The sequence below is a fragment of the Tachypleus tridentatus genome, chromosome 2 (assembly GCF_004210375.1).
Source record: "Tachypleus tridentatus isolate NWPU-2018 chromosome 2, ASM421037v1, whole genome shotgun sequence".
Classification (NCBI taxonomy): domain Eukaryota; kingdom Metazoa; phylum Arthropoda; class Merostomata; order Xiphosura; family Limulidae; genus Tachypleus; species Tachypleus tridentatus.
The window spans coordinates 127,517,558-127,530,054 of NC_134826.1; the positions used below are offsets into that span (position 1 = coordinate 127,517,558).

The window sequence follows — 12,497 nt, forward strand, 5'->3', positions numbered from 1 at the left end:
TTGTTGTTTTAACAGTGCAATGAAATGCTGTGAAAGGTCAGATCATTATGTGGGTCTTGCAGAGTTAGCAGAGTGGTACATGGTTGAAGAAGTATTAATTTCAAGAAAAGTTGTAAATCTTTTCTCTCAAGCAGAGAACAATTAGATGTGGTTAATTTGGGTTTTAGAAAATAATAGGTTTGGATGATCTCCATATTGGTAGTTTGTATATCTAGTGGATTGCAAAATTGTCAGTAGTGTATTTGAAGATAAGAGGTTATAATTTATTATTATTATTTTTTTTTTTTTTTTTTTAAGGGTGGGTGGGAGGATATGAAAAGTTACTTCTGTGCTTAAGTTTTACAATGGGATTTTTTGATGGGTTGAATGGCATTTCATTAGTTTAATCATTTTCCTGTTCTAAGTATCCAGTAAAATCCTTCCGAATGACAGTACTTTCATTAATATACCAATAACCTTTAAACGTATTTCTGATAGTTATGAGAAATGACTTGTTTTTAGCTCAAGCGTGTAATAATGCAGCATGAAAACGAAATCATTATAATGTGTTTTTAAATCTTTGTTGGAGTGAGTTGCTATATGCAATATTTTTTATTTAAAAGATCATGTGTGGTTTCTGTTATATTTTATATTGTATATGTGGTAGTTTTGCCATTTATCAAGAAAATTAGTTGTTATTATTAATGCTAATTTATAAATTATCATTACCAAACTAGTTTCTGCATTAACAAGTTGTATTTGTTTCATTTTATGTTTCTGTATTTTGTCTTTCAGGAGACGAAGGCAGAAGAAAAGCATTATCAGAATTTGGAGTTAAGTGTGTGAGATGTAACTGAACTTGGAAGTTGTTTAACATTAAAGCAGCATTTGCAGAATGCTAAGCATTTACATCGAATGACACTGTTAGCCATGGAATAAGATGCCAAGAAAAATGTCAAGAAAGGTTTCTGGTCTCATCATCAGAAGTAGAAAAAATATTATGAAAGATGGGTTTATTGTAAGTGAACTTTAATATTTGCAACATAATTAATTGCAAAAAACAACTGATTTTGATGTTTATATGTAGTTATGAGATATGTTGGATATAAAAATGTTTATAATTCTATTTTATAGTTGACTCCAAACTTTTGATTTTCTGTTTCAGTGATCTGCTTACTCCTGCTCATTTATTTTTGTTTTTTTATAAATAAGGAAAAGGTTTGACTCTTAACAAGTTTTTAAATAAAAATAATTTAAGCCAAGAGTACATACACATTTTGTTTAATTTTAATAATATCACAGATGTGGGAATGTATTATTTTGTCCAGAGCTGAAGAAATGTGCACAAAACCTTTTATAATATGATGACAATTTCTATTGATATTAATATAGAAAGTGTTCTAACCACAATGGACTCAATTTACAAAGCTTCATCTGTATGAGTTGTGATAAACTGAAGATCACTGGAGAATATTTTTTAATATTGAACGTGTGTGTATTATATAGTACGTATTTCAAGCATTAAAATAGAATAGAGCTTGCTTTGTTTAATATGAATTGAAAAATTGGCAGTTATAAAATAATAATAATATATATATTTTTACAAGGGCATTTATTTGCTCACTGTAAATCACATTTCCTGAAGCTTTTGAATCTTGTACCGTGAACAATTTGAACATTGTTACCTTTTTTCTAGCACAGACCCACTGACATCTATCTGTAATAAATACAGTGTCAGTGACACTCCTGTATTTGAGGGAGACCTAAAGAATTCATCTTTTATTAACATGTGGCCACCTAGGTCAATTTTTAATACACTATTGTGTTCATTGTCAAAACAGGGTGTTTTGAATAATAAGTGATAATTAATTTTATATCAACTTGGTGAAAATGACAGAAACAAGAATGCAAATCTACAGGGTGTTCAGAAAGTCACTGTGCAGTTTTGTAATCATATTCTAATCATTCTATTTCACGCCAGCAACTAATAGCTGTTTAGAAACAAAATACGAAGGATCCAGGCCTGTATTGATGCCAACGGGGAGCCACTTTCATCATTGTTTATAATTGTCATTCATATTTACCTCCAGTATTCTATATTGAAACATGTCTGTTAATAAATATACAAGTGCACAGTGATTTTCCAAACACCCTGTATACAGGAAATGAAATGTGAAAACAGTAAGGTAATTGTTTTTTTTTTTACTCGAAATGAAATCACTTTGCATACGAAATATTCAGAGTTCAAATGTAAATAACTACATTTAAAAACAAATTTTGTATTAGAAATATCGTCAGAAAAAAATCGAGATTATATATTTTATTTATCTAAAACTACATTATTTTTAGGAATGTTCATGTCAAATTCCAAACAGTTTCTTCCAATAGTTTCATTTTTGGAAATACATTGTAAGTAGATCATAGGGTTAAAAGTGGGTGTTGGTGTAACTACAGTTATAATACATAAGTCTTATAACACTTTTCAGTCATTTTTTAACTGTTATGTTTGAAGAATTCACAAGAACTTGTGTTATTTTGCTGAGCATCTACATGAAAAATAGAATCTTGAAATACTTTGAGTTACAACAGGTCACATGCTACTAAAAATAAAACTGGTTGTGAACTGAAGACAGGATGACATGTTATATGTTTTGCAAAAAACTTAATTGGAGATACATAGCTGATTAACAGTTGATAAATTTTGTAGCATTAAGGAATAGCTCACTTAAATATATGTACTTTCCAAACAAATGTAATCAGTTTGGTTTCAAGGAGGAGGTGCTATGAAAAGTCAGAATTGTTCATGAAAATTAATTGGAAGTTTTAGAATAGTAAAAAATGGTGAAGAATATGACAAGGTGCTTGATTTTTATCATAAATTTTTATATATATAGTTGAAAAGGCTTCAACCTTATCAAGACTATACAAAATACAAACATTGCTTGTAGATTTTGTAACTTTTGTGAAATGAAAAATTGTTTTCTGAAAAATGAAACTAGTGGATGAAATTCAAGAACTTTCTTAAACATATATGTTTAGAAAAATAATTAATTTTGATTTTTTCCTGTTATTTCTAATTAAAATTTGTTATTTAATGTATTTATTTGCACTTTAATTCTGAATATTTTATCTGCAAGGAGATTTCATTTTGAATACAAAAATAGTGCTTTATTATCTTTGTTTTCAAATTTCATTTGTATAATTTATATAAAAGTATAGTATAAGTGTGTTTTTAAATATCTATCATAAAGTTTGAAATTGTAATTCAATTGTTGGAAAAAATTCTTCAAAGAAGTAGGTTATGGCTGTAGTTTATTAGAGGGAAAAAAATGTCATTCTTTTATCTGTACTTTTTGGAATAGATGATTTGTTAAATATTTCACTCCCATTATTATAATTAGCCTTTTTCTGTTTCTAATTTGAGGTAATACTTTTATAAATATCCAATTTCTGCTCATTGCTCCAAGCTGTTATATGTATGTTTTTTGTTTAAAAATAAACATATTAGAAATTCACCTGTGGTTGGTCATGTAAAAATGTTGCTGAATGCCAGTCATATGTTTGAGACCTGAGTGTAACCTGCAGACCTAATTCAAATGTGTAAAATTGTAAATTTTGTTTTTCTGTTTGTAATCTTCTGAATCTTGATATTTCCCTTTGCAGTATATTTACTTTTAGAATTCCAAATTTCTGAAAATTGTTGCTGAAACCTGTATTGTTCTCAGCTTCCAAAAGGATGTAAGGCATTTTTGAGAGTTGGGTATATTGAAAATAACTGTTTCTATATGAAAAATAAATCTAATTTCTTTCTTATGAAGATAATGTAAACAGTATTTAAAATGTACATTATTTAAATGCCAAATGACAGTATTTTTATTTTATGTGATATCACTTTTTCCTTATCCTACATTACTGTGATCTGATTTAGTTTAACCTAAAAATGTTTTTTGAGCTGTAACTAAACCAAAAACAAATTACAAAGTAATTTTATAACAGAATTCCTTGAAGAGGGTGTCAAGTTTTATTACTGAGACTTCATTTAAATAGGAAGTGGATCACCTTTTACTTTTACAGCTTCAGTTTGCTAACAATTATCACTGTGTGGTCATTTCTTAATATATATTTTTTTTAATTACAGATATATTTACTAATGAGTATCACCAACAACTGGCAAAATAGAACAGAGGGTTCACAAAGTGGAACCCACAGTAAAGTTTCAGATGGATGTAAAGCAAATGCACAAAACAATTTAAGAAACAAAATAGAGTTGTAAAATAAAAGCTGTGAAAGTTTTATATCAACAAATACTTTCAGACAAGTTGTTTGTAATGGAAGTGAGGTACTCCATATCTATATATTTTTTATGCAGGTGATCTAGGTCAGGACATGGAATGTTCCAAAGGGCATTATGCTGAGAAAATTTAGGAACTGTGATATAAACCACCATCCATTTTGTATAGCAACTCCAGTTGTGTAATGAGATTAAACTCTTTCATGTCATGAGATTAATGACACTCAAGTGGCTTAGAATTTTACCTGGTCAGCTACATGTGTTTTCTCAAGAAATGCAAAAAGCACTTCTTCTAGTGCACTTGTATATAACTGTTTTTGCAAGGAAAAGAAATTAGTTCATTCAAAGTCTTTAAGTTCATGTCTTTTTAATCTTCATGTAGTTTTAGTTAATGTATGTCACCTAATTATTTGTTGTTTTTATTTCTAGACTTCTGGGATTGGAGAACCAAGTGTTTATCATGCTGTTGTTGTAATATTCCTGGAATTCTTTGCTTGGGGACTCTTGACAACCCCCATGATCACAGTAGGTGTTGGATATTGAATTGTTCACAAGTCCTATTAATTTTTCCTTAAATGAACATAATTGTTTGTGTTATGGGTACCATACTCTACAACCTAAGATCTTTTGTATTTCTTTTCATGAGTACTGAAATTACCCATAAATACAATGACTATTATATATTCTGTGTACTACTTGAAGAATATTTGTTCTTTGTCAGTTAAAACGTCTAATATTGGAGCTGGGCAGTTAGTATTATGTGCTACTTAATTAACAGACTAATTATATTTGACTCTTATTTACACACACACACACACACACACAGAGAGAGAGAGAGAGAGAGAGAGAGAGAGAGAGAATAGTGTAAAATTCTGAAATATTATATAAATAATATGGATCAGCAGCAGTAAATCTGAAAGTTTATAATGCTAAAACAGGTTTGATATTTGTGAACACAGCACATGTAGCCCATCGTAAATATAAAAACTTACAGGACACTAGATGTGACTGCTGATACAATTGTGTTTTATTTATATTAAATTTTGGATATGCATAATTAATTTTCTTTCAATATTAATTTTTCAGGTTCTAAATGAAACATTTCCAGATCATACCTTCCTAATGAATGGATTAATAGTAGGAGTTAAGGTAGGTGATCGTTTTTGCTCTTTATGTGTGTGCACACCTTCAAATTTAATTTTTTCAAGTACTCATTGAAATATAAAACACTCATAGTATTTGATCTGAGAAATAGTAATTATTTTACAGTAATACTGTTGAATCCCCATATAATGTAAAGTTTGCAGGATTATATTTTCTTTAGTTACTTCAGGGTTTTTCATGTTTGAAATATTTTTTTAAGAAACCTCAATTCGTAAACTTGATACTGAAACTTTATTTCAAAAATATATGTGTATATGATCTTTTTATCCAAAATATTAAAATAGTGTTTTTAAACTATTTCAAATTTATATTGGTAGTTGTGGTAATATAAGACTCATAAAAAAAAAAAAAAAATAATAATAATAATAAAAAAAAAAAAAAAAAAAAAAATAATTTTATTTGTTCTTTTTGTATTAATCTGAAGTTCTCTATTTTTCTTTTTTAGGGATTTTTATCTTTTTTAAGTGCACCACTGGTAGGTGCTTTGTCAGATCTCTGGGGAAGGAAAGTTTTTTACTGTTAACAGTGTTTTTCACTTGTTCTCCAATTCCATTAATGAGGATTAATACATGGTAAGTTTTAAGTTTTTTGTATGTTTGTGGTGCATTTGTCTTTTTTTTTTTTTATGATAAGTTTGAAGTTAATAATGATGAATGTGTATCTTGAACTATCGTAAACTTTCAAGGTGTTAGAAAGGAAATGGTAATGCAAAAGAAACTTCATCTTGGGTGTTATATGGAGAGAGAACTTTTTTGTGCCCTGGTAGCTCACTAATAAGTGTGAGGGCTTGTACTGCAAAAAATCATGGTTCAGTACCCACATAGCCCATTGTGTAGCTTTGGACTTTAAGATAAATCGGCTTATTCTCAAAAACAAATTGTAACTATGTTACAAATTGATCGTACTTATCTGTTTTTCATTCCTAAATGTGACATTATAATATAAAAATAAGGAGGCTATACACGTATATGGTTATTAGCCCAATCCAGAAAGAGAGCACTTGTAAGGTGTCATGCACACCCACCCACCAAATTTAATTCTTTTTTGACATTATTTAACTGAACATGCCAGGCATGGCCAGGTGGTTAGGGGTCTCGACTTGCAATCTAAGAGTCGCAGGTTTGAATCTCCATTACACTAAACATGCTTGCCATTTCAGTCATGGGTGTGTTTATAATTGAATGGTTAATCCCACTATTCATTATTAAGAAAGGTTGTAATGGGTGGTGATGACTAGCTACCTTACCTCCAGTCTTACACTGCTAAATTAGGGACAGCTAGCACAGATAGCCCTTGGGTAACTTTGCATGAAGTTCAAAATCAAACAATTAACTGGACAACATTTTGCAACTGATATTTTGTAATATAGCATTTTAATACTATAACATAAAAGCCAATATTCTAATATTTCTTTCTGTACAATTCCAAGGAGGCTCATCTGTAAACATGTTTATAAATACATTTTTTAATTTTTCTACCCATCCAAAAGTAGTTTTATATTTGATTAAAAGAAGCTATCATTCCATGAAATGTAATAATTCATGTCTTCTTTATCAAGTGATTATTTAGCATTGTCTTGACATTTCTGATTGATAGGGTGTTTGACTTGCAATTGGTGGGTTATAGGATTTAAACATTTGTCAAACATGTCCTTTCAGCCATAGAGGTACTGTAATGTAATGGTCAATCCCACTATTCTCTAGTACAGAGTAATGTAAAAAATGGCTGTGTGTTGTGTTTGTAGCACAGAAAGCTACAAAATTTTTAATTTTTACATGGTAGTGACATTTATTATTATTGTAATTTAAAAAAACATGAAAGACTGGCAAAAATTACTGAAAATTCAACTACACTTGATGCATTTCCTGTGGGAATAAAGTTTGAATTGGAAGCAAAATATGCAGTTCTCTGTACAGAAACAAAATATAATATCTCATTTGGTAGATTAGAACATTGGCTTTCTATTTTAATATTGCAGTAATAAATGCCATAGATAACTATTGTCAATTTTTGAAAGACGTATGACGGGTAGGTCTGGCTGAAGGCCAGAACCCTTTCCATTTGATTGCTATGTAACTAAATAAGATTGAAGGATGTAAAAATTATGCTTTGCATGAGTAATGATAACATAATGATTATTATGAATAAATTAGAGAAGAGAGAATACTTAAAATGTCACAATTTTGATACTAGGGGAAATTGAGGATTTTCTTAAAATTGCCAAATAAAATTATGAACATAAAACTTGTATACTATTGAAATTTAGATTACTAGTTATGTTTTATGCTAAATTTATTTGTATATCATGATAAGAAAGTAGTTTAATCAAATTTTGAATGTAACTCACTAAAACCTAATGACATACTCAGAAAAAGATACCCACAGTTAAAAAATTAATGAATATTAACTGAATTATGGTTAGTTATATCACATTTATATTAGTTGATGTGTTAATGATTTGTGATTCTTGGATCACTTGTTCTTATTGGCAAGTAAAAAATATTATTTTTAACTTTTATCTTGTTTGCTCAGACTTTTTTAAAGGGAAGAGCTACCTTATATTCCTGGATTTTGCCCTGTTTAACTCTATAGGTAGTGGAAATTTTGGTGGTTATGCAAGTGTAATATGCATGCTACATGATGAACAAAAGTGCATCCATTCCTCATGTGAACATCACTTCACACTCTGGCTTCTTAAATTCTGCATCAGATCAGTGTCATCAATTTACAAACATATCTTGAGTACATGTTTGCAACATATCTAATGTTTCTATCTACAACATACTTGTAAATTTTGCTAAGAACTTGTTACAATTTGTATGGAAATACTCGGTAAATATGGAATTACGTTTTCAACATTATTTCTTAGTCACTGCACATTTAAAATATTTAAGTAGACCATGACACTTCTTAATTTTGACTTGAACAATTGATGGATGAGTTCAGTTTGTGTTTAAAAACTAAAGCTGTAATTGTTAATGTTAGGAAAATTTTCAGAAATTCCTGTTGTTGGATCTTTGAACACAGAAAAACAATAACTGTTCAGTATGATAATGGAATTATGACTGAACTGTAAAGTTCAGTAAAGTAAAGAAGTTTAAAGTAGGAAGTTGACAAAATGTTTATTACAATATCTATGTCAGATGTACTAATTGCTTTGCTAAAAACAAGTAATGATAATTTCTGTAGATCTGGCATAGACGGATAGTTGCAGGTTCAAACCCTGTCCTATCAAACGTGCCTACTCTTTCAGTCATAGTAGCATTATAACGTATGGTCAATTCCACAATTTGTTGGTAAAAGAGTATCTTTAGAGTTGGTTGTGGGTGGTGATGATTAGCTGCTTTCCCTCTAAATGTTTACTGTTAAATTCAAGACGACTAGTGTGGATATCTCACATGTAACTTTGTGCAAAATTCAAACCAATAATTTCTGCTGTTTGTTTGTTTATTGTTAACCCACCTGCCAAACTATACAAGATTGGTTTGTATTAATTAGATTTTTCTCATTAATAATAGTGTTTTCTCTGACAATAGAATGATTTCTTTAACATTTTTCCTCATCAGAAAATTTTTAAATCTAGTTGAACTGACAAAGCAGCAGTTGTGCTAAAGCTAGTTTTTGTCAGTAAATTGTGATCTCTTTGTAAAGACTGAAGTTGTACCTTCTTTAGATTAAAAAAAAAATTTAATTGTATGACTTCCTGATAATGGTATTTTACATTAATGTACTTGCATATTCATTATTTATTTAGATAACAATTTTATTATACTTTATTGATATCAACATGAGTCATTGTGGTTAGTGGTATCAAACTGAATGAATTTAAGGACAACTACTTTCCCCTGTATATACACCTTAAGAATTAAAGGCGATATTTTAATTGAATTTAAGGACTACTGTATTCTCCCATATGTATCGTATATATAATGTTCTTAAAAGTGGCATTTTGACTGAATTTTAGGACAACTGCATTTTCCTACATACATGTTTAATTCCTATAGGTGGTATTTTGCCATGATTTCAATATCGGGAGTTTTTGCTGTTACTTTTTCTGTTGTATTTGCCTATGTGGCAGATGTAACTGAAGAACAAGAGCGAAGTTCTGCATATGGTTTGGTGAGTTTTAAAATAGAATGCTCTTAGTTGAATGTCCGATAAAGGAAGCATTTAGAAATTATCTTAGTTATTAGTAAAATACATTACATTATTTCACAATAAAGAAAAGTAGTTTTAGTCTAAGTCATCTTTGCTGGATCAGTAACAAAGTGCTCTACATTTCTGTTTATTAAATGCACTTGTACCTCTGACATTCTTGTTTGATTTTTTTTTTTAACATATTGTGGCTGTCTTTCTTGCTCAGCCATTTGCCAACCATTTTTAAATGTGTAATTTTCTGAACAACTGGGTTTTCTCGTCATCATGCACTTTGTTTTTATTTAGAAGGTACATTGAAATAAACTTTGAAACATTATGGCACAAATTATCAAATTTTGGTTGTGATACAAAATGTGTAGCTTGGCTTTGTAAACTAAAACACTTCACTGTATAGAAAATAAAATAAAAAAATTTATAGTGAATGCTTAAGATTTAAAATACAGTAGAAATGTTTTAAAATTTATTTTAATAAGTCATTCAAATTAGGTAATGAACTTGTTTTTAATCTGGTTTTGTATTTCTTTTATGATTATTAGTTCTTAATGCAGTGGCTGTCAAACACAAAGTTAATACAGTTAATTCTAAGCTTTGGCTGTTTTTGTTGTTTTTACACTGTATAAACCATGTAATATCTGATAAGCTGTGAAGAGAAAATTTATCAATTCAAAGTGATGATTTAATGTAGGACATGTCATTGTTTTATTCTCTGAAAATTTTTTGTATCTCCAACTAAACTTTGTACCACTAAATGCATTGTCAGTAAGAACTGTCTACTAGTTTTCAGGATTTTACTAATCCCAATGGAAGTTTGGAAAGGTAGCAGTAAAATGAACTTTAAAATTAATTAAAAAAAAAACAGTTGAGACATTTGAATAGTCCTTAAGAACATTACCTGTCCAGTGTTGTAAATCTTACAAATTTATCAATAAGTAAATATATACATTTCCTACTGCATATTATATGTAAAATGTTTTTGCTTCACAGGTGTCAGCCACATTTGCAGCAAGCCTAGTCACGAGCCCTGCTCTTGGAGCCTACCTCTCACAGATTTATAGTGATAACTTAGTGGTGGCACTGGCATCAGCTATAGCATTACTTGATGTATTTTTCATCCTGGTTGCAGTACCAGAGTCTCTGCCTGAGAAACTAAGACCATTATCGTGGGGAGCAAATATTTCATGGGAGCATGCTGATCCTTTCTCTGTAAGTTGTAATTTTTATATTTTTATAGTGATTGTTGTTGTCTTTTATAAATGAAATGTTTGTTTCCAGGATGTCTGATTTTCACTACAAATTTGTACAACAAAAGGGTTTTTTGTGTGTGTGTGTAAATTTAAAACCATTGACCCCTCCCCTGACATCTCTCTCTCTCTCTCTCTTTGTTTTTAATCTTTGGAAATTTTGAGATTTTCTAAAAATGTTTTTCTTTTTAAACAGTTTGGGTTTGTCACATTGCTTGAATTCCACATTCACATGTTAAGGATTTTTTTACAATTCTTTAAGTTATGTTTCCTCTATTCTATTGTGTATCTTTTTCTTCTTTAGCTCACAAACTATTTGATCCATGAAGTTTGTTATTTTGATATTTAAAAACTAGAAACAACACTTAACTCTCCAACTACAAGTTTGGTTGATTTGACTGAGTTTGTAACCATGAGAATTTTCATAATCTTTAGCATGTTTGTTTTGTGTATCAGTAAACATTAAGTCTCTTGGGTGTAAAAAGTAAATATTTTTGGTTAAGTGTTCTAACTAAAAATTTGTCGGTAAATGAATGGAATCAGAATCTTGATTGGTCCAAGTTCGAATTGACTTTCATGTTAAGATTAAAAATACCACCTGAAAATTGTCAAATTCCATTTGCATAATCCCTAAAATCTCCAATTAAATATTAAAATTTTGTTTTGTTTTGCAGCTTGTTGTCCTTGTTTCAGTAAAAGTATATATTCTGTTATTTTCTCTACCCTAATTATATGCACTAAGTTGAATTCACTTAGAAGCACCATTTAAAAAAAAAAAAAGTAAATTACTTTGTTTGTTTTTCTTTCTTGAATTATTGGATATTGCAACTGTGTGCTACAGTTATTTATCCTTTAACAAGTTTCTGATTTTTACATTTTAATTAGTTTCATAATAATAAGGAATATAAATGAAATATTTTGCTTACTTGTGATCTCTCATGTTTGGCTATTGGTTGTTAATGCAATTTAAGCCTACTTCTTAAGACAAATGGTAATAGTACACTAAATAACTTTTATTCACTGAAATAATGCACCAAATAACACAGAATAACAACACACAAAGTAAATATTGTCATAGATGTATCAAAATATTTTGGAATTTCTAACCTGGGCTTAAGAGCCTTTAAACTCAATTTTAAGATCATTAACCTGAAGATTATGACTGAAATTTTATACTGAAAAAATAGTTCCTTGTACCAAAAGCAATGTAATATAATACATCATCTGGTAGATGAAAACATAGTATAAAACATCAGTAAGGACTACTCTCACTTTGTGAGAGATGTTTATGACTAAACAAATATAATTGAAGACTGTAAAACTCATGCTTTGCTTTATCTGTAGTATAATAAGTAAGTTTACCTTCCCTACTTTTCAAGGTGGTAAATACATTAGAGAAGGAAGAAGACCTAGAAAACAAATATCATAATTCTTATACTAGGGGAAATTGAGGATTTAAAAATATTTTGTTATAAACTTAAAACTTGTACATTATTAACAGTTTTTATTCATATACAATGACAATAAATTAGTTTAGTGTTACCTTGAAAATCTAATTAAAAGTTTATAAAATACACACTTTGACCTACCTGTAGAGAGGGTTAAGAATTTATCATTTTTCTATGATTTCAATGCAAAATTGATAAGTTCCTTTAAAAAAAATT

The 12,497-nt window shown here is 29.3% G+C and overlaps 1 protein-coding gene across 1 annotated transcript in view; it reads left to right on the forward strand.

Annotated features, from left to right (window-relative positions):
• The first annotated feature begins 773 nt into the window (after window positions 1-773).
• The window catches only part of LOC143245066 (hippocampus abundant transcript 1 protein-like), a 28,902-nt gene continuing 17,178 nt past the window's right edge, over window positions 774-12,497 (forward strand). Inside the window, 7 exon segments of the mRNA XM_076490870.1 lie at window positions 774-997; window positions 4,700-4,795; window positions 5,357-5,419; window positions 5,880-5,940; window positions 5,943-6,006; window positions 9,439-9,553; window positions 10,577-10,795. Of these exon segments, the coding sequence (XP_076346985.1) occupies window positions 920-997; window positions 4,700-4,795; window positions 5,357-5,419; window positions 5,880-5,940; window positions 5,943-6,006; window positions 9,439-9,553; window positions 10,577-10,795 (696 nt within the window). The 5' untranslated portion in view covers window positions 774-919.